The following is a 22,898-nucleotide window of genomic DNA, read 5'->3' as shown; positions in this document are numbered from 1 at the left end:
CCCAGAGTTCCCTAGTGCCTGTGTCTGTTACCTTTGCTGCTGATGAGCATTGCTGTCAGCTTGAACATGGCCTGTGTGTAGTGCTGGGGATTACTGAGATCTAATGCTGTATTCAGCTCCTGGACCATCATTTTGTTCAGGTCAGATATCTGGCCAGTGGCATCTGAGAACCGAATCATTCCATACACCTGCAAGAAGCACACTCGTCAAGAGAATCATACATAATCCAGGCATATGGGCAAGGTGTGACTAGAGTCTCTCTCATACTGGAGCTTGTGGGTACAGACAGTGACAGACTTGTTTCAACAATGCTACCACTGCTCACTCCTTTCTAGGGAACTTGTCTTTTAGCGCTGTGTGTAGGCATTCCCTTCATTCTAGATGTCCCTGAGGGCAGAGACCTGGTCTTGTCAATTTCACATTTCAGTAGCAAACTCCAGGTCTGAACCATGATAGGGCTGCATGAACGTGGGCTGAATGAATACAATTAGTGACTCAACCAAGAGCATCCTTACTATTTTTAAAGTTGTACATCATCCCCCCCCCAAAAGTATGCTGCTCTCTTATTTATAAGACTTGACTATATAGAAAGAATCTGACTCCTTCCAAAAACCAAACCTACCCCCAAAGACAGACTTCCCACCACCACCTAGGTATCAAAACAGGTGGAACAGGCCCTCAGAGCAATTCCCAGCAATGGAGGATGTAGGGTCAGCGTCAGCCTACTGGAGAGAGGGGCCCACCTGCCCAGGGCCTAGGAAGAGGAAGAGCAACTGCTGGAATGAGGGAGTCACAGAGTAGGGGGGGAAGACCCCACTCAAGACTAGGCACCAGTGGACTTGCAGGGACCTCTAAATAATGGCGTAGACTAGCGTCTGTGTTTTTATAGATTCAGAAACTGAGGCCCCAAGTGGTGAAGCAACTTGCTAGGCTGGGCTAAAGTGTGGCGTGGTAGACAAAAGCCCTCATAGTGATCAGATGTGGTTCCCGACCTCACTCTGCCTATACGACTCTGGCAAGTTACTTCCTTTTGAGAACTTCAGTTTCATTATCTGTGAAACTGGAATAATAGTCTGTATACCTTACTAACTGCCCCAGTTAGTAAGTACACAGCACTCAATGAATGCCTGCTGTCACTTAAAAAAGAAAAGCCAGAAAGGGGCACTTGAGTGGCTCAGTCCGTTAAGCAGTCGACTCTGGTTTTGGCTCAGGTCATGATCTCACAGTTTGTGGGTTTGAGCCCCACAATGAACTCTGTGCTGACAGTGAAGAGCCTGCTTGGGATTTCCTCTCTTTCCTTCTTTCTCTGCCCCTCCCCGACCTGCTCTCTCTCAAAATAAATACATAAACTTAAAAAAAAAAAAGAAAAACCAGAAAAATAGAAAGCTTCAGCATGGCGAGAGTATATGTACATGAGGTCATCCCTTTGCAGAGGTGGTAAGTGGTAGTCATAAATGCTGCTGACTGGGCTGGTGAGTCCCAGGGCCCCATGGCTTCAAGTCCACATAAAATGAGTAAGTTCCAGAACCTGAGCTCGTTTTCCACTGGGAGCTGACTGGCAGTAGAGTGAGAGGAGACTTTGAAAGCCTGCGTCAGGATACGCACCTCGCCCGCATAGCGGTTGCGTAGATTCAGGGATGCCATGAAATTGGAATAATCTTTCTTCACACAGGCCGGGCGCTCTGTTAGCTGAGTTGCCTACAGAGAAATATCAAGAATTATTTCAGACCATTACCACATGTTTTCTTTGTGTTCACTATGGCTAAGCTTAAGTCCAATTAAGAAGTCAAGTTCAGATCCAGAGGTTATTAAAAATCTTCTATGCTGACAAGCTAATAAAATGAAATACTTTTAATTTTTTTTAACATTTATTCATTTTTGAAAGAGAGAGACAGAGCGTGAGTGGGGGAAGGGCAGAGAAGAGAGGAAGACACAGAATTTGAAGCAGGCTCCAGGCTGTGAGTTTTCAGCACAGAGCCCGACACAAGGCTTGAACCCACGAACCACGAGACTATGGCCTGAGCCGAAGTTAGATGCTTATCCAACTTAGCCCACCCAGGCACCTCAAAAAGAAATACTTTAGAACACCTTCCAGTCTGATAAGAACCACGGAAAAATAATTTAAAAACAATTTTAGGATGAAAAATTTTCTCTGGAAGGCAGCTTGTGATAGAACTTCACTTTGCCACCCTGACTGCTTTCATCCCAGTGGTGAACAGGTCTTTTGCAAGAGAAATAATCATCAGATCATTATGAAAATCATCATAATCTGCAATGAAAATACTGTGAAGTTAGTGCTCCCGGGCTGTCTCCTCTGTGGGTGCGTGCTGGTGTGTAAATGTGACTTGAAGATGGTGAATGGTGAAGTTGAGAGCATAGTGACAGTGAGCATAAGCCAGCAGGGGCTTGGAGATACCCAACAGCTGCCAACAGTCTAAGAGCAGAAGACAAAAGGGGTGCACTCTGAGTACAACGGCAGCCCACAGGATGGGGAAAATATTTTCAGACCCCCCTTCACTTCCTCTGCTTCAGCTGCACCTCCCACCACTCGGGGTCCTGATGACTGCTCTCCCTTACCCTGGCTGGTCACTGCTACCATGCTCCTCACTGCCCTTCCCAACATCACTGAAGACTAAGAACATGCACTGAAGATGACCTTTCACCCCTTTAGCACCTTTTACTATAAACCAACAAAACCTATCCACTTGACATTCAGGTCCCATTGGGGAAAATGAATCTCTCAATAGTTGAAGTTTGAGGGATTATTTTTTTGGAGGGAGCAGGCAGGTAGGGAGAAAGAGGGTCAAGAAAAGAAAATATGAAATTTGGGAAAACATAAGCAAGAACAAAAATACATGATTTTCTCATAAAATTATTAAGCTGGTCTATTTTGCAAAAGGTCATGTAACACTACTTTACATTTTTTGGAGACAGTGTGGCCTATGGCATCAAGCAGGCCTACACTGGAACCTGGCTCTGCCACCAACAAGCTATGACCCCCTAGGGAGGCCGCTTGCTGTCCCTTAGCCTGAATATACTCCCCTGCAAAATGCGGAAAACAATGGCCTTACCAGGGATTCCGTGATATCTGCGCAGCCCCCAGACAGCAAATGGCCTGCACTGCAGCCTACCTCCCTCCCTGGTAGAACTACTCCAACTGCTTTGGTTCAGACGTCTGGCGCAGTGTGATGGGGAGGGCAGCCCTACAGGAGTTTTCTGACAGTCTCTATGCAGCAAGAGCCACTGGCCTGAGACCATGCTTCTCAAACACCCCCTAGAAGCTGCTCTTCCCTGAATGCCATGTGATGGGGAGATGTCACTCTGGTGGCCAGCAGGCTCCTGTGCTTTTCATGGAGCAAGGGGCAGGTTGGCCAGGATCTCTATTACAACCAACAATCAGAACACACAATACATATATCCTTTCCTCCTCAGCAATAGAAAAGGGAAAACCACACCTAAATCTCTTTTTCTACAAAAAAAGATTTAAATCTTTTAGGAAAAACTGACCTCTTACAAGCTAGCCTAGAAGAGGACAAGGAGTTGTCAAAGGCATTCTAAGGAGTGCCCACTTCTGGCCTCTGCTTGTGTCCTCAGAGTGGTGGAGAGACCCAGCTCAGGGAGCTGATCTTACGCCGCTGGGCCTGGCCTGTAAGCACAGGGTGTACTGGTGACACTGGTATCTTCAGAGAACATGGAGTGACCTCTGTGAGAGCTCTGAGGATGACACGGGCTGTGAGAAGACACTGGCTACCTGTGGCACTGCCCCAGGCTCCACAAGGAGGCTGAGAGCCCCCAGCCCACCTAATGGGCTCCTCCCTTCCTGCTTAGACTTGTGGCCATGTTGAGAAGTGGCAGCGCCATCCTCCCTCCTCTGCACCCCCACCCTATCATGTCAAAGACATAATAAAAGACAGGCGGCAGCCTCTCCACCTCTCCACCCCGAGAGAGTTAAGAGGCACAGAGTTAAGAAGCACATAGCCACACTTGCTTGAGACAGACATCATGGTAGGCCCTAAGGCTGGGAGACACCGACATGCAACACCGCCAGTCAGATCACCTGCTCTCAATCTGCTACTTTGATCCGATACTCTGATTTAACTAAGAAAGCACTACTTCATGGACGTGCTGCCCTCTAAAGTGATCTTCAGTGGAACAAGACCAAGTTGAAGATGTGTGTGCACATATGCTTTGGCACCTGCTGAAACAGGAAAATCCAGCAAATGTTTCCAATCAACATGACTATAAGATAATGCTGACCTTGTCTCAAAGAGATCAGTTTCCTTCCTTGTGGATACACAGAAATCCAAATCTGATATCATTAATGAAGCAAGAAACAGTAAGGATGGGGAGCCTGGGTGGCTCAATTGGTTAAGTGTCCGACTTCGGCTCAGGTCATGATCTCATGGTTTGTGGGTTTGAGCCCTGCATCGGGCTCTGTGCTGACAGCTCAGAGCCTGGTGCCTGCTTCAAATTCTGTGTCTCTGCCCCTCCCCCACTCATGCTCGGTCTGTCTCTCAAAAATAAATAAATATTGAAAAGAAAAGAAAAGAAAGAAAGAAACACAGTGAAGAAATGCCTGTTCTACTAACCTACTCTCTCTGAACCTGAGTATCTTACATGGGATTCCAATCTGCCTACTGCTAGCATGGCCGCATATATCAGAAAAAGCTACATATCAGCTTTGGTCTTGCCCCTCATATTGTGGCTCCCATTGCTGAAGGAGACTCCTGTTCCTCAGGAGGCACACACATACCCCGAGAGTGGTGTTCTGCTTGTTGTAGCCGGCAAAGTGAAGGATGCTTTCGGTGGCCATGGCCAGCCCCGTGTGCTGGGACAGTCCTGATACCCAGTTCTGATGTTTGTTCAGATATTCCTGAAGTCGGAAAAAAAAAAAAAAAAAGGCTGTTTTACTTTAAAGGTAAGAATAATACTTTATAAAATAAAGTGTGAGGTAGTAGAGCAAACATTGGTTCCAATGTTGGGTCCATCCCTTACTGTGGGACCTTCAATAAATTAAAGCCCCCCCTTCCCCAACTGACTCTTGCTCATGTGTGAACGAGGACGATTTCCCCAGAGTGGCAGGCACACAGTAAATGTGACAGGACTGTTTATTCTTTGGGCACATCCTTGCTGAGAATCTGCCACCTGCCAAGTCCTGTGCTAGATACCTGGAAAACAGTTGTAGAGTTCTGGTCCCACTGTCAACATGCAGGCAGCTGTACTGCTTGCCTGAGCAGCCCTGCTGTGAAGGAGCGACCCAACAAACAGCTGGAAGGCAGAGTAAGGGCCAGAATCTGCCTGGCCAACTAGTGGAAGGGGACACCTGGCAGAGCGTGGAGATGTGAGAAGGCCTTCTGCTCTGGGGACCATCAGGGGTCAGGGATTAGCACTGCAGGAGCAACAAGTACAAGGGCTAGATGGCAGGCAGCCAGCCTGGGCCAGAGATGGGCCAGGCCTGAAAGGCCTTGTGTGCCAGGTAAAGGAGTTTAGAGAGAGGCACAGGACTCCCCTCAGGAAAGTGCACGTGAGCACTGACTTACAAAACTGTGCCAGTGGTTTTGGAGGGTTCATAGAGCCCCAGAAACCCAACCATGAACCCTGTGGCGATGGGGAGTGGCTAATGAGCAAAGGTAGCAGATTTGCTATTGACACCGGCCCAGCACGGTGGATGACTCAGGACAGGCTACAGTGACGTGCCCAGGCGGGTCGGGGCCACTAAGGGTAGGCAGTGAGGGCCTGACAGGAGGTGAGGTAGGGTTCAGACAGACTAGATGTCCAGGGGAAGGGAAACAGAGCCTGGGGCAACACCAAAGGGAGGCCTGGTAGAAGTACCAAGACCAATTCAAGCCTCAAGCTTGTTCATTTTCCACTCCTTTCTTAGGCCATGGTTGAAGAAATAAACAGCTCACCCAATTAAGGCCTTTTTTTTTTTTTTTTTCTTAATGAACCCTTTTAGGAATGAAAGGGGCTTCCCCTCTTTAGAGCTCAGCCTTGGGAGCTGATGCCCCTTTCCTCCATGTGAACCAAAAGAAAAGTCAGTTCCCAAAAAGGAACAGTTTGAAAAAGTACCACAGTCTGAAGAATACTAGTGTATCCACTAGACAGTGACAGCTGTCAAGCTATAGGCATGGCCTAGTTACAAGGCCCATCGCTGTCCAGCTTAGCTGCTGAGTGCCTGACAGAAGGCTCCATTTTTTTCATTTCCCCAATTGCTCTAACCTCACCACTCCTACATCTTTGTGGAAGGAAGAACTTTAAGGCAACACAAGGCACCACCCATGGGTTCTTGCAAAATGTGTTTCCAAACAGCCTCCAAGCTGCTCGGTCCTTCCTGGATTCTGAACACAGAAACACTTTGGAACTAGCTTTATCTTGACAAATGTTGCTGAGGTCAACTTCACATGCTCCTCTAGATGCAACTTCTCTTTATTAAGCCAGATTTCTTCTAGTGGGATTTTTCTTATCTTTGATCCCTTTTCAGGTGACTTTTTCCTCTCATGAATTGTGGTATTTTTGGTCCATCTCTGCTTGACCAGAATAATGGCTCACTTTGTAGTCATTTGTGTTCATACGTCAGCACTTTGGTCTGCAAAGGCTCATGTCCAACTCCACATACAGCCTGGATAGGGCTCTAATGGGACAGCAGCCTCACTCCAGCTCTGGCATTCGGCAGAGGTGCTGCTACTAGACTGGCAGGCCTCCTCGCTCGCGCCCAGCCTGCCACACACCTGGCACCTACCTGGTGTGAGTGGTCAGTTCTCTGGGCCTGCCTGCCCACAGATCCCATCGCACCTGCCCCGCTCACCCACAACCAGTACCCTTACCCCACAAGGTATTCCTAACAAATAGCAGCCTCTGAGGCCTCTGTTATTCCCAGACACTAGACTAATGTTTTTGGTCTCTGTTTATTCACATTAGCGCTGTTTCTATTTTGAGTTCGCAGTCTATGAAAGTTCTCTGGATCACTGGAAGGAGCTTAACAAAATTGCTTTTTGGTGATTTCAAGAAACTACCTGTAAGTGGGACTTGGTGACCGTAGGTGCCCACTTCATTGCCTCCTGTAGAATCATTCCACAGCGCGCCGCGAAGTCCTTCACGATGCTCTGGAAGAGGGTGTGATCAAGCCGAGGTCAGTGTATCTGGGCTGTCAGAGGATGTCAGCTACAAACTGTATTTAGTTACTTTTGAGGGCTGAAGTGCATCCCCCTAAAATGCATGTGTTGAAGCCCTAGCCCCCACTACCTCAGAATGTGACTATATTTGAAGATGGTGCCTTTAAAGAGGTAATTAAGGTAAAATGGTATCATATGAGTGGTCCGTAATCCAATCTGACTGTGTCCTCGTAAGAGAAGATTAGGACACAGGCACAGAGGGAAGACATGTGAGGACACAAGAACACGACAACCATCTAAAAGCCAAGGAGAGAGGTGTCTGAAGAAACAACCCCGCCAACACCCTGACCTCAGATCTCCAGCCCCCAGCACTGTGAGAAAATAAATTTCTGTTGTTTAAGCCACTCAGTCTGTGGTACGTAATCATGGCAGCCCTAGCGAATGATTAGAGTGACTATGTTCTAACACTGAGCCTTGGGGTATAGGGCACAGACATCCTGGTCTGTGGTCCTGGTGTAAGGCTGGGCGGCAGGGCCTACACTAACAGTGCCTCACACGGCCACTGGGCAACATATGTCCTGAGTCATTGACTGAAGGAGAACGCAGGCCATGGCAGGTAAGACCCAGTGCAGGGGCCTCGTCACCGTGTGGGGAACTCCCTGCCCACAGCTGGAGGCCCAGAGGTTGGGACATGACCTGGCCCTAGGTCTGATCTGTGGTCTGAGCTGAGCTTCAGTCTGCCACCATGAGGGCTCTGAGTCAGACCTCGCACAGCACAGCCTCCTTATCCGGAGCTACTTACTCCATCTATTTCCCACAGCACCACAAAAGGCGAAGTCGTTCCTCACTACCACAATGACAGGTAGTCTGCACACCTCACAGCAGTGAAGTTCATCTGACAGTCATACTTGCTCAGGCAGCTTTGAGAAGTTATAAACTGACAGGCAGCAGAAAACCTCTTTGGCAGCTGAACTAAGAAAGGGCTTAGAGTCAACATGGCTGTGGGGCAGGAGGAGGCTTGGTAGACAGTCCCAGCTGGGAGTGAGTCAGCACCCCACTCATATTGTGAGACTTTCTCTCCTGCGGGCTGGGAGAGAATGCTCACACCTTAAACTTCTGGGGACTGAATGACACAGTGTGTGCAATGTGCCAGCCCTGACACTAGAGAAGGCAATGAAAATGGCCGTTAATTAGGAGACGGCTGCCACCTACCTCTCGGGCTTCACAGGTGTCTGGAACGGTGATCCGATAGGGGGCGTCAGGAATGTCGTAGTAAGGCTGGTCCTTGTGAATGTCCTGAAAACAACCAAGCTCCCTTTTCCAAACCACCTTCCCTGGGTGCCTCTGCTCATGCTGGGCAGCGGTGTTTGCCTCCATTCCCCACACCTGTCCGGTCTGTGACAGGCTTCCAAACTTACTGCAGCTCATTGGTGAGGACAGGATCTGGCCTCCCCACCCCCAATTTGGCCACTTGCAGCATAAATTAGGCTCTGGTATATGGCAGGGACACTCACAGCGCTCAATGACAGTGACAGGGTCTGGAGGATGTCCAACATGGTCTTCAGCACTGTCCCGCTCCAGAGCAAGTGGGGAAACCTGCACAGACAGCCATATCTCAGGGTCCAGGAGACAAATCTTCAAGGAATCTGAGTTCCTTAAAGTGCTGCCTCGAGGGGTGGGGCAGGGTGGGGTAAAAGCCCCACCTCCTGCTGCCCAGCTGGAGAAGGTCAGGAGGTCTCCCAAGCAGGGCACTCTGTCAGAAACACCCCCTAGGCACTTGCCAGTCCCACTCTTCAGAGCCTAGATGTGGCCTCACGTGACCTGCTCTCAACCTAACACTGATACTGGCTGGGACATGTTCCCTCACTCCCCAAAGTGATCCTCCTTGTTTTTGACCAGGGGTCCCCAATATTTTCACATGATGGCAAAATAGAAAATGGCCATATTTGCATGACACTCTAGCTCAAAGAGAAGAAGGTGCTCCTGGATGTGGTGGCCAGGGTGAGGGGAGCAGACTCCGTATAGCTGTGACTCATCATGGCCCTCTGCTTAGGAGGTCCAGCTCAGACACATGTCATATACGTGCTAGACTTGCTTTCTGGCCCTGCCTAGACCAGGCGCACAGCACCTGCAGCAGGCTCCAGAACTCCTGGACGCTTGCATGGAGCTGAGGGCAGGCCCAGCGTGGCTGTTTGCTGCCTCTGGCTTTACATTGCAGACAGGCTGGTCCAGCCCACCTTTGAGGGTTCTCGTCCATGTGGGGGCATGTCCCTTGAAAGTCTGCTTTGGCTCCCAGCACAGAGAGCCTGGAGTGGAAAAAGATCTGTGTGGGCTCTCCTTCCTCTCTGAGGAGGCTGGAAGACACTGATTCTACCAGGGACCTCTGGCTGGGCTCTGGGGTAGGAGATATCGCTTAGGATGGCTGTGAGCTTCCCAGAGTGAGCCCAGAGAGGCCCTGTGGCAGGGGAGGGTGGGATGCAGAGACTCAGAGACATGACACCCCTTGTCAGGAGCTGCACTGTAAGTAACAGCAATAGCTCAGAATAAGTAGAGGTTTCAGGACCAAACTTCAGACCCTGCAGCAAATTCCATGACATTCTGAGGGAGTCCGCATTGCCATTTGAGAGTTTAAATTCTGACGCCAATTTTGCTGCATTGATAATGTAAGGATGGTTCTTCCCTGATTCTAAACCTAGAGGCACGCGCACACATACGCGCTCACACACACACACACACACACACACACACACACACACACACACACAGAGCATTAGAAGGAAAATGAGCTTACTTATCCACTAGACCAGACAGATACTTGTCTGCCACCCTCCGTATCCTCTTGTGAATGTGGTTGAAGTTCACCAGGAGAAACTGCGCATGCCGCTCCAGCTCTTCCTCATTTTCCTTGGTCTTAGCCTGGAGATTCAGAAGAGACAGGTACAATAGGCGCCCTCCACATGCTTCCAGCAGACACACGCTCGCGCTCTGACAAGGCTTACTTTATCTGCCATCATGTTTAGGAAGGCATCAAATACTTTGTCTGCGACGGCAATCACACACTGCATCATCCCTGAAATGAGGAGGGGGTTTCCACGGGTCAGAAGCATCAAGAGAAAGAGACCAATCCCGGCTACTTTCAAACATAGTGTTTAGAAATGATTTTGGATTACAGACAAATGGCAGAGAGAGCACACAGTTCCCACATACCCTGGACCCAGTTTCTCCTGATATTAGCAGCTCAACTTGTCAAAACTAAGAAGTCGACACTGATATACCATTAGCTCAACTTCAGGCTTTATTTGGATTTCCTGTTTTCCCACTAATGTCCCTTTTCTGTCCCAGGATCTAATGAAGATGCCATGTGGCATTACCCATCAGGTCTCCTTTGTCTCGCACAATCTGTGCTGATTCCTTGGTCTGTTCTTGCCTTTCATGAACCTGACACTTCTGAAGAGAACAGGCATTTTGTAGGATGTCCCTCAATTTAGGTGTGTCTGATGCTTGCTTGTGATTAGACTAAGGTTACAGGCTTTTAGGAAAATCCCACAGAGATGAAGTGGTCTTGTTGCATAGTAGCAGGAGTGTGTGAAATCAGTATCTCCTACCACTGGGGAGGATGACCTTGATTGCTTGGGTACAGTGGTGTCTGCCAAGTTTCCCCCTGTCCAGTTACTACTTTTCTCTTTCCATGCTCTACTCTTCAGAAGGGAGTCACTGAGTCCAGCCCACACTCAGGGAGGGGAATTAAGCAGCAGCTCCTGAAGAGAATGTAGGCATAAGAAAAACCGCCACGGTAACTGGAATATACCCTGGGTAAGATACTTAAATGTGTTGATTTTTTTTTTTTTTTTGTATTAAGTAGACTCCACACCCAGTGTGGAGTTCAATGCGGGGCTTGAACTCACAACCCTGAGATCAAGACATGAGCTGAGATCAAGAGTCAGATGCTTAACCGACTGAGCCATCCAGGTGCCCCTGGTGAAGATACTTTGAGGTCATGCAGACATCTCATTTCTCTTCAAGATTTTGCCCACATTTTAGTATCTGTCAGTGGGATGTGCTTGCAGAAGGCACTCTGGCTCTCACTAGGATTTTGTTTTCTTCATTCTTTCTACTTTTAGTAATTGGGATTCGATAAGGAAGTTCTGTTCCTCTTTCCCCATGTTTGATGTATTCAATAATCTAATCAGTATAGATATTAATATTTATTTCAGTCACTGGGTCATAATCCAATACTGTCATTATTTGCTGCCCAAATTGTTCCAGCTTTGGCCATTGAGAACTCTTTCGGGGAGACTCAAGTCCTTGTGACATGCCCACATCCCTTTTCTTTTCTTCTTCCTTTCCTTTTCCTTTTTTTCCTTTCACAGGACCTTCCTTTCTGGCACTACAAGGTGTCCCAGGCTCATCTTGTATTTTCCCTGCCCCAATTCTCTGTAGAATCAACCTTTTTTTCCTTGGACACTTGGTTCCTTTTAATGCGGAATGATATTTAGAAAGCAAGATCTGAGCACTGGATGTGCTTGTTGCTACCAGAGTACAAAGCAGATTTTTTTTCAAGTTTATTTATTTTGTGAGAGAGCGAGTGAGTGGGGTAGGGGCAGAGAGAGGGAGAGACAGAGAATCCCAAGAAGGCTGCACACTGTCAGTGCACAGAGCCCAGTGAGGGGCTTGAACTCATGAACCGGGAGATCATGACCAGAGCTAAAATCAAGAGTCAAATACTTAACTGACTGATCCACCCAGGCGCCCCTACAAGGCAGATTTTAAAAAGCAACAGTACAGCACAAGCATCACAGTGCTGATGTAATAAAGTGCTGCTTGCCCACCAGTGCTGTCCAACTTATCCACTGTCCTTTTTTTTTTAAAGATTTTATTTGGGGGTGGCACAGTTGGTTAAGCATCTGACTCCTGATCTCAGCTCAGGTCATGACCTTACAGTTTGTGAGTTTGAGCCCTCCACTGGGCTCTGCACTGATGGCATGGAGCCTACCTGGGATTTTGTCTCTCTTTCTCTCTGCCCCTCTCTCACTTGTGCGCACGTTCTCTCTCAAAGTAAATAAACTTAAAAAAAGTTTTAAGATTTTTTAAAAAGTCATCTCTACACCCAATGTGGGGCTTGAACTTACAGACCCTAGATCAAGAGTGGCATGCTCTACCAAGGGCGCCAGCCAGGAGCCCCATCCAGTGCCTTTAGGCTGGCTAAATGACAGGGCTGTAAGGTCAGCAGGGCAGAGCGATAAGGAGGTGCTGCACCTCTGTGCCCCAGGCAAAGCACAGAGCCGGAAACACAAAGACGCATCGCATATGTGTTTTTTATGAGGATAAATGGGCCCCCAAAGCTCTCAGACATGGAAAATGATTAGTGTGACATGGACAGATGCCCAAACAGGGAGAGGCTACTTTCTCAGAAGTTGGGTTGGTGGATGAAATCTGTTTGGAGGGGTGTGTTTAGTGTAGTATCTTTTCATATAGCTCTTAGGAAACTGAAACTGTAAGTTTCTAATAAAAAACAATCAGATAGTAGTGGTCAGATGCCAGTCATCAACGTGCAGTAGCCTCTCTGGAGATTTTTACTTAAAAACAGCCACTTTGCTTTTTGCACTTTCCTTTTACACTTTAGCTTGGGACTACCTTGGTCTTAGTCTGCACTGACTGACTAGGCAGCTGGCAGGCTGCATTCCAAGAACACATGGAGGCTGGGCTCACACCTGCACAGAGGAGGTGCCAGCCCTCCCCTTCGCAGGCTGCTAGATGCTTCTTATAACCTCCTTCCTGCTTGGTTCTGAAAACTCATGAGTAACACATCTCCATAGACATGTCCTTCCCACCTCTCATGTTTTAGGAGAGAAAAGGAAGAGGAAAGTACACTCAGTAAATATACATTTATTGGCTTAACCTAAGTGCCATACTCAGAACAAAAACAAATAACCCATTTAGAAATCATGTGGAAGAGTATGGTGTACTGTGAAAATTAAAAAGTGTCCATAAGGTGCACATCAGTTCCCAGTGCAATTATGACACAGTGACAGAAAAAACAGACCTTAGGAGAGAGAGGATGACATTTAGCTTTAGAAAGGTACCTTATTCTGTCTATAGATATTCTCAATAGGAGGCTGGCAAAATGTGGTAGGTTCTTAGGCCCCTTTGGGATAGGAATCTCAATTTTTTTGTTGCCTACCTTCCCTCCTAGAGCCAAAGCAGCTCAGGGTGACCCAACTGTTTAGCACAAAACAACTATTATATAAACAATGGGCATCTGGGTGGCTTGGTCGGTTGGGCCTCTGACTCTTGGTTTTAACTCAGATCATGACATCACAGTTTGTGAGTTTGAGCCCCATGGAGGACTCTGCACTGGCAGTGTGAAGCCAGCTTGGGATTTTCTGTCTCCTTCTCTTTGTGCCCCTTTCCTGCTTTCTTTCTCAAAAATAAATAAATAAACATTAAAAAACAAAACAATGGGTGGATGGACAAGGGGAACAAATCAATGAACAGCTCAGTCAGTGGTTAACAGTGTCTCTACTATACTCTCAAGTGGTCCTTGGGCATGTGTGTGGGACTTTGAATGTGGGGCTTCCTCTTCCTGTGTCTACACCCTGGTGGGAGGGGTTTCCTACCATACAAAATTGCCTGCCTGCACCTCCCACCATGGCCTCTAAAGAGCTCCTCCTCCTCTAATCCTTCCCCCTACTGCCAGCAGGGGGAGCTTCCAGAACCCATACACTCCTTCCTTGCCTATTCCACAAAAATAAATAAATGCACCCAATTTTCTGACTGTCATGTAGGAGTGATAAGGGTTCTATAAAGGACTTATTGGACAAAGGTCTTACATGAAGCAGCACCTCAGAACCTTGGGGTGATTTTATTTTTTATTTTTAAAAGTTTTATTTTTACGTAATCTCTAGACCCAAGGTGAGACCCAAATTCACAACCTGGAGATCAAGAGTTGCACTCTCCACTGACTGAGCCAGCCACGTACCTCCTTGGGGTGATTTTTAAAAGGATTTCTTCAAGGACTGACTTTTCAGCAATAGGAAAAATGGCATAAAAATTATCTGGGGATTAATTCTCTACTGGCAAGAACAAGTTGATAGATTCTTCAGAGTGCCAATGACTTCTGGCATGGAAAGGTCTCCTCTCTACTTAATAATAAATTTATTGATTTTAAGAATTGTCAATTAGCAGTCTTTGAAATATTTACCCACACAGTTAATCAGTCAGAACTCATGGCCATAATGTACCCAAATATTTAAGCACAATTATAAAACTGATCAAGTTCTTCTAAGCATATAATTAAAACATAGGTCTAACATTTCAGAGTCTCTTATATTTTTAAACACTTTAAAAATCAACACAGAGACCAATGCAATGATGCTTAAAACCTGTCAGTGTCCTTATACTCAAACTGGTTAAACAGTGCCTATACTATGCATTTAATTTTTTTCTTTGCTATCTTTTTTTAAATGTTTATTTTTGAGAGAGAGACACAGAGTGTGAGTGGGGGAGGGACAGAGACAGAGAGGGAGACACAGAATTGGAGGCAGGCTCCAGGCTCTGAGCTGTCAGCACAGAGCCCAACGCAGGGCTCAAATCCACAAAGTGTGAGATAATGACCTCAGCAGAAGTCAGACACCCAACGGAGTCACCCAGGTACCCCTATTTTTTTTTAATGTTTATTTATCTTTGTGAGAGAGAGAGACAGAGAAACAGAGAGAGAGAGAGAGACAGAGAGAAACAGAGAGAGACAGAGTGTGAGTGGGGGAAGGGCAGAGAGAGAGGGAGACACAGAATCTGAAGCAGGTTCCAGGCTCTGAGCTGTCAGCACAGAGCCCGATGTGGGCTGGAACTCATGGACCGTGAGATCATGATCTGAGCCGAAGTCGGACGCTTAACTGACTGAGCTACCCAGATGCCCCTGTTATCTCAATTTTAATAGCTCTTCTTATTTTCATTCCTATTCTTATCTTAGGTTTGCCCTAATAGAATTCCAGTAAGTATAATATTTTAGTACCATCAGAGAGTTTCGATTATTTCTCTGTTTTCCCAGGAGTTTGCTTTTAGGACTGGTTGCAGCTGAGACCCTCTGTGCACTCAGGATCTGAGGACATTCGCATCATAGGACTTGCAAGTCTTTGTGTTTCATATAGATTTTCCTATTCTGAAACCTTCCCAGAAATGATGTGGCCCTTAAATCGGATGTTGCCCACAGGTCCTGACCTGCTGCCCTGACATTCTGACCTGGCCTGATGACACCACTGGAAACATTCATGGTTCTGAGCAGGGTCTCCTTATAACCAGCAGGACTACTGAGGCATGAAGCCCTCGTGGAAGGTCTGGGTATCCTCACAATGAACTCTCTAATAGCTATTCTCAGCTAACAGAGCACTTTTAACTAGCCATTCTGTGGGATGTCTCTGCCTATCACCTGCTGGGCACCCTTTCTACCTGTCAACTCTTGGAGACCAGGCATGACTTTATCGTGGGTGCCACGTCTCTCCTTGAACTGTGTAGCTCTTTCTTTGTGTTCCCTCTTTCCTGATTACATAAGAGAAACAACAACCTATCTTTACTTCACAAATACTTAGTGGAAAAAACAAACATTAGATATATATATCCTATGTATTATGTTATCACTACATATATATATTGTTATGCTAATGTGTGTGTATATACACACACATTAGCATAACTATATATATATGTTTTATATATATATATATATATAAAACCTAGTATATTTGGATATACACATCCTAGTATATTTGCCCTTCTTTTAAGCAAAATATGTATTCATGTTCAAATTATGATACTTTGTCCACTGGGAGTCCGTTTATTTTTTAAAATATTTATTTTTGAGAGAGAAAGAGAACGTGCAAGTAGGAGAGGGGCAGAGAGACAGGGGGACAGAGGATCTGAAGTGGGCTCTGTGCTGACAGCAGTGAGCCTGATGTGGGGTTTGAACTCATGAACTATGAGATCATGACCTCAGCCGAAGTCAAACACTCAATCAACTGAGCCCCCCAGGCACCTAGGAGTCCTTTTAAATTGGTTCTTAGTCCTCTTTGCCTGCTCTGGACATTTTTCCTATCTATCTACCTATCTAAACATTTATTTATTGGGGGGGAGGGGCAGAGAGAGGGAGACAGGATCCGAAGCAGACTCTGCCCTGTGAATGCAGAGCCCGATGCAAGGCTTGAACCCATGAACCATGAGATCATGGCCTGAGCCAAAATCAAGAGTCAGCTGCTTAACTGACTGAGTTGAGCCACCTAGGTGCCCCTACTCTGGACATTTAAAAAGCATAACTGCTCCCTGGCAACAATAAGATGCTCCAGGTTCATCAATGATTATTTGAGAAGCCCAGGATCCTTTCAGCATGGGATAGTATTAGAGACTAAAATTTGGGGGCTAGAGCATACTCAAGCATTGTGGGTAGGCAAGAGTGATGCTCCTTAAGGCTATATGGTTATGTTATACATTTTTGTTATTTTTAAAAAATTTTTAAATATTTTATATTTTGAGAGACAGAGACAGAGCATGAGTGGGGGAGGGGCTGAGAGAGTGAGAAACAGAATCTGAAGCAGGCTCCAGATTCTGAGCTGTCAGCACAGAGCCCAATGTGGGGCCCGGACCCACAAACTGCGAGATCATAACCTGAGCTGAAGTCGAACGCTCAGCCAGGTGAACCATCCAGGTGTCCCTTGTTTTTTAAAGGCAATAGAAGTTTACTAAATATACTGCAAGAGAGTGGCAGGCAGGACAGCAGAGAAGAGGCTGTCTGCCATGAGGCAGTGATGTGGGATACACTGTTAAGGTTCTATGTTTTATACTGACCTTTCCAATGTAGTATGTAACTTCATAAAACTATTTTCTTCACAAAGACAGAAAATTGGTAGTATTCCTTTTTATACTATTAAAGCTCAATTCATCATTAGAGTACCACAATAATCGACTTACCAGATTTGTCTTTCTGAATAGCTTTATCTTCAAAGTAGCAGAACATTACCTGGAAGCGGTCAGGATCTGTTGAACGTAGTACCCTAGCAAGGAGAACAGTTTTGAGTAAATTTTAAAAAATCCAGGCCCTCCCTATCACAGATTTGGTACTGCCCAGAACTGCCGAGGCCATGAGGAACCAAGTGTCATAGACTCACATGGACTTTCTGGAGGACAATATCCACCATCTGTCATAACATTCCCACACTGTTCACCCAGCAACCCACCACTAATGATGCATCTTAAGGGTAACGTGCACAACAGTGCTGGCTGAATGTCCATCAGTAGGAGACTGGTCAGCTACACCAAAGTACACCTATTCAGTGGCACAACATGCAGCCACCAAAATGAAAGATAACTCCAGAAAAACATCGAAGATGCACTATTACATGAGAAAGCAAGGTGTGGAGAAAATGGGTACAGCATAATGTTAGTGACAGGTTTCCGAAAGGCCTCCATGTGCCTTCTGTGTGTAGGATATTTATGTTTGCATTTAAAATTTCTAGAAGGAAAAGTAAAACTATCAATAGCGGGTATCTCTGAATTCAGGGCCTGGAAAGTAAGACTTGTAGTTTTCATCTTTAGCGTCTTCTGTACCATTTCAATGTTTTCCTTCTTTTTTTGGTTTATGCATCGTTTTTATTTTCAAAGTAAAAAATATCTTTTACTTTGGGGCAAAGATAGAAAAAGAAATGCATGCACTTGAACCATAGTCCCTGTGAAAGGCCATTCAGAGTTTGGGGGGCTCCACTAAGATAGTGCGGCACATGTGCACACAGGCAAGCACTTGGTGGAGTCTATCTGTGGGCTTCTGCACCAACCTTTTGTGAGTCAAACTGCAGTAGGGCAGGCTGTGTGGCTTTAAGTGCATGCATTCTCAAGTGCTCACGTTCACACAGCTTTTATGTAATTGCTCACGTTGTCCACCTCGCTGTTTTAACATTCTCCTAATAACCAGTGGCTGGGAGTCTGAGCCAGGTTCTTGAATAAAGGCTTCAGGGTTGCTTCTCTGTGCTAACAGTGCTCGCAGAGGCCTGGCAGGCAACCTGGAGTGGGAACTGGGTTCTTGGGAGCTGCCTGTGGGCCGTCCCCTTATGGTCCTGCTCTACCAGCCCACTCTACAGCCTGTCGTGAGACCCTATTCGTGGGCACACTTGTGGGGAAGCAGGAGACAGCCCTGCTGGCGGGCACATGAGGCTGAGAGGGTCCGGAGACATCGCTTGTAGCCATTCAACTTAGGAGCAAACAAGGTTTTTGATCTGTGTTGGTTTGCTTGTTTTGTTTTGGTTGGGTTTCTCTTTGAAAATGTACTCTTTATAATAAAAAGGATGAGAGAAAACTACACTAAGATGCTATAGGGAATGGTGGTGAGGTGAGTAGTTTTTCCTCTCCACTTATTTCCAAATTTGTGTGTAATGTTCTATTACTTTTATTAAAAAACAAAACAAAACTGTAACGAACAAAGAAAAGAAGGCCAAAAGCTCCTTAGCTCTGTGGGACTTTGGGGGAGAATCGTTCACTAGTTTTTAAATTTTGCTCTGTTGTGGCACCCTCAGGCTACCAAGCGGCCGGGAAAAGAGGACAGAGCTGGAAAGTAGGGGCTCACTCCCACTTATCCAAAAGAGCCTTAATCTAGGTTATATGTTGAGCTTCCTAGCAAGAGGTCTTTTACCAGAGGCTTTCATGGCACCAAACAAAGGTTTAAATAGTGGCATTTCCCAAATATTCCCCCTTTTAAGAACTAACAGTTTACTTTTCAAACCATTTGGTAAGGTTTATCCTATAACTTATTACACCTATCATGTGACTTCAACAAACAGATTATGTGTAACCTGACTTTTTTTTTTTTAAGTTTATTTATTTTTGAGAGAGAGAGAGAGAGAGAGAGAGAGAGAGAGAGAGACAGAGCATGAATGGGGGAGTGGCAGCCAAAGAGGGAGACACAGAATCGGAAGCAGGCTCCAGGCTCTGAGCTATCAGCCCAGAGCCCGACGCAGGGCTCGAACTCACGGACCGCGAGATCGGACCTGAGCTGAAGTCGGACGCTTAACCGACTGAGCCACCCAGGAGTCCCTAACCTGACCTTTTATGATGACAGGGATGCATCTTTCTGTAGCTAGTGTATTCAGCTGCAGCCCTATGGTGCCTCAGAGCTTACCATGGTGAGTCTGTACCATCCACATAGGCAGCTGGGCTCTGAGCATCCTAGCTGCTTCCTCCAGTCTTCATTTACAAGACGCAGCATGGCACAGTGCTTAACAGACTTGGATCTCAATCCAAATCAGGGTTTATTACCTTGGGTAACTTACTTAACTGTTCAGTGTCTCAGTTTCCTCATCTGTAAAATGGGTATGTAATAATGCCTACCCCATAGGCTTGTTGGAGAGTGTGTCAATACAGGCAACTTAGCACAGTGCCTGGTATGGCATAAGCACTCAATCTATGTTAATATTGGTGTTGTTATGATGACAATTATTACAGTTGTTAGGTCTGCTATGGTTACATATGTATCTTGAGCATCTGCTAACTGTGGGACTGTTTTGGGACAGGCCCCTTCCCATTTCCAATTTGCTATTTGTACTCAGCTGTGATCCTGGAAACCAGTTCAATGAATGTCTTAGACCATTTTCAGTGAGGGCTGATCCCTAACAGGGGCTCTTAGTCAAGTGGACAGAGTTTGAAATATCTATCGTGATGGCTCAGAAGCCTATTCCCTATAAGGAGAGGATAATAAGAGAGTTATAAGATGTGGTGTTTGGTACTCAGGAGGGAGGAGCACACAAGAAAAGCAGAGAGTGTTTTTGTTTTTTGTCTTTTTTTTTTTTTTGAGTAGCAGGCAAAAGTGTATTAGAGTATAAGATTAGAAAGTAAGAATAATAGGAAAGCTCTCTTTACAGAGAGGGGACATTTGAAAGTGACTGCCTCTGTTTTTTGCTTTTTAAGAAAGCTTACCTGTCTTAGGAGGAACTGAAGAGTCCCACCCCCAGAAGGCACAAATATATAAAAATTAGCTCCAGGGGCTGTATTGGGAGGTAAAGGCCTGTATACCTCATATATTCCAGCCGATAAACAGACAGGAGATAGGTGGACATGGCAAAGTCCAGCTTGTTGATGAGGGCAGACACTTCGGGGGCAGGGTCCAGCAGGTTGATGATGGTGCTGCGGAGCTCACTCAGTTCAGCCTAGGAGGAAATAAAAGGCTCAAGGGCTCACACAAGCACCTGGAGGGGAAAGCGGCCCTCCTCCAGGAGAGGTAGATAACATGTGATAACAAGGACAAAGAAAGGATCTGCCCATTGTTCAAGAAAGCTTAGCAAAATCCCTGCCCTGCATCATCTATCCTTGGCAGGGTGAGAATCCTTACAGGGGTGACTGTGTCGTTTTTCATGGCCGAGTTATACTGGAGGACGGAACGCAGTGGCTCTTTGCTGGGAAACGTGAGCAGGGGTGACTTGGTGGCTATTTCACAGACCCCTTCGTACCATTCTTCTGGCCAAAGTCCTGCAAGAGAGTGCCCACAAGTGAGACCACCACCTTGCTCAAGAATCACTTTAGAGCAGTTGACAATGACCATTTCTACAGTCGTGGGTCCTTTGCTTGAGCCAATTACCCCAAAATGGGGCACAGAAATGAGTTTGTCTTCTAACTTGGATGGGTTTTTTTCTAAGATTCATGGTATTCTTAGAACCCTAAAATACATCTGGGAAGTATAACATTTGCACACACACTTGTAGGAAGCAGCAGCTGAATTTGAACTAATTTTGAATGCATATACATTCATAATTAGGTAGAATCCTACTTCCACCTTTGTTTTCACTCTGCACTCTTGTCTTCCCCAGAAGAGCAAGTATTGCCCTACCTGACCCCTCCACTGCGAATCCCATCAGCACAGAATAGAGCCAGAAGTCCCGGAAGAGCTTCTGCAACCGAGGTTTGGCTTCTTTGATGGGAGGCAACCTTCGGGTGAGCTGATATACCAAGGACAGAGGGAGAAAAGGAAGTTATTTGCTTATAAGCCCTAAAACCTACAGATGTGAATTCAACCACAGATTCATTCTCCAAGAATCTGTCAGTCATTTTGGGTAGGAAAAGACACACTGAGCAGTGACCAACACCTCTTGATCAGTTCACTGGTAAATACTCACCCATTCGGCAAACACTTATTGAGTAGCTAATCTGCACCAGGCACCATGCCTGGGAGGTGAAAAGCCCCATTCCTGCAGAGGACTTGCTGCCTAGTTTGGAGGCAGGTGAGGAAATAATCACAGTGTGGCAGAGATCCTGGAGAAGGTGTCATGGGTCTCAATGTTACTATGCAAGGAACTCTTAGCCAGGCAGAGAAGAGAAAGCAGCCCATCCTGGGTAGGGCATGGAGGGCCTGGGGAGGCTGGAGCTCAGGTGAACAGTTGTGACTGAAGAGAAAGTGTGATCGTGAGAAATCTCATGGATCAAGGAGAAGTGGTTTTCATATCTTTTCTGGCAGCGCAACTTTTCCAAACAATAATCTTGGGCAGAATCCCAAGATGTAAAACAGGTATAGGCAGAGTTGCTTAGGCGCAGGAGTGAGAGGCTGAAGTCTCTGCATCCTTGCTCCAGGTGGTGTCCTGCCCAGTATAAAGCAGGCAGTAGCTTGTAGTTATGCAAAAAACGTTAAATTTGCGCACAGCACCTCACCTATTGGACAAATTGGTCCTCACAGAACCCCCAGAGGACGTCAAGCCTCCTACGGTGATAATCAACCTACGATGAGGGGTCTCTGCAACACAAACATTCATGAGTGCCAAGTATGGGCCAGGGTCACAGGGTAGGACACATGATGATACCATTGCTGGCAGGGGTGGGGGATCACAGAGAGAGATAGGCACCTGAACCCATGACTGGTAAGGACTATATAAACTGGTACACTATTTCCTGGAAAGCAATTTGGTAAAATGAATAAAAAATTCTAAATAATCCCATCATTTCACCAAAAATCTCCTCTCTAGCAATGTATCCAAAAAAAATCTGAGTTAGGCACAAAAATGTTGTAAGATATGTTAGAACAGAAAAATAAATAAGGGCACCTGGGTAGCTTAATTAAGTGTCTAACTCTTGACTTCAGTTCAGGTCATTATTTTACAGTTCTTGGGTTCAAACCCCAAGTTGGGGACTGTCAGCACAGAGCCTGTTTGGATTCTCTCTTTCTCTCCCCCCCATCCCTCCCCCTGCTCATGCTCTCTCTCTCAAAATAGATAAACTTAAAAAAAAAAAAAAAGAGTTGGACGCTTAACTAAGTCACCCAGGCACCCCTGGATCCTGGATTTTAAAAAGCTATCAAAGAAAAATAAATAAATAGTAAATAAATAAATAAAAAGCTATCAAAGAAGTCATGGAGAAATCTGACTGGGATATGTCTGATAAAAGAGAGGAGGATTGATTTTCCTAGATGTTAACAGTGGTGCAGAGTAGGGCAGAGACCCTTCCATTTAAGAGACAAAGCTCCAGCACCCAGGGCTGAAGTGTTATGACCTCTACAACTCCCTTTCAAATACCTCAGGAGATACCCTCAGGAGGCACGCACACAGGGAATTAAGCAGATAAGGCAAAATAGTAACTGTTTTATCTAGGATGCTGGTATATGGATGTCCATTATTCAATTCTTCCAATTGCTCTGTATATTTTTAAATTTCATAATAAAAAGTTGGTGGGGTACCTGAGTGGCTTAGCCAGTTGGTTAAGCATCCAACTCTTGATTTCAGCTCAGGACATGATCTCATGGTTCCTGAGTTTGAGCCCTGCATTGGGCTCTGT

General features: G+C 46.1%; 1 protein-coding gene across 1 annotated transcript in view; it reads right to left on the bottom strand.

Annotated features, from left to right (window-relative positions):
• Positions 1 to 22,898, bottom strand: part of PI4KA (phosphatidylinositol 4-kinase alpha) — a 111,459-nt gene that overhangs the window by 25,565 nt on the left and 62,996 nt on the right. The window contains exons 20-31 of the mRNA XM_047828065.1: positions 20,968 to 21,076; positions 20,473 to 20,609; positions 20,157 to 20,290; positions 17,070 to 17,152; positions 10,112 to 10,182; positions 9,904 to 10,028; positions 8,627 to 8,708; positions 8,325 to 8,408; positions 7,014 to 7,103; positions 4,754 to 4,873; positions 1,606 to 1,698; positions 32 to 188 (exon numbers count right to left, since the gene is read on the bottom strand). Of these exons, the coding sequence (XP_047684021.1) occupies positions 32 to 188; positions 1,606 to 1,698; positions 4,754 to 4,873; positions 7,014 to 7,103; positions 8,325 to 8,408; positions 8,627 to 8,708; positions 9,904 to 10,028; positions 10,112 to 10,182; positions 17,070 to 17,152; positions 20,157 to 20,290; positions 20,473 to 20,609; positions 20,968 to 21,076 (1,285 nt within the window). The remainder of the gene's footprint in view (positions 1 to 31; positions 189 to 1,605; positions 1,699 to 4,753; positions 4,874 to 7,013; positions 7,104 to 8,324; positions 8,409 to 8,626; positions 8,709 to 9,903; positions 10,029 to 10,111; positions 10,183 to 17,069; positions 17,153 to 20,156; positions 20,291 to 20,472; positions 20,610 to 20,967; positions 21,077 to 22,898) is intronic.

Source organism: Prionailurus viverrinus, chromosome D3 (genome assembly GCF_022837055.1).
Source record: "Prionailurus viverrinus isolate Anna chromosome D3, UM_Priviv_1.0, whole genome shotgun sequence".
In the NCBI taxonomy this organism is placed as follows: domain Eukaryota; kingdom Metazoa; phylum Chordata; class Mammalia; order Carnivora; family Felidae; genus Prionailurus; species Prionailurus viverrinus.
The sequence above is the reverse complement of the archived record's forward strand: the minus strand, read 5'-3'. Positions and strand labels throughout refer to the sequence as shown.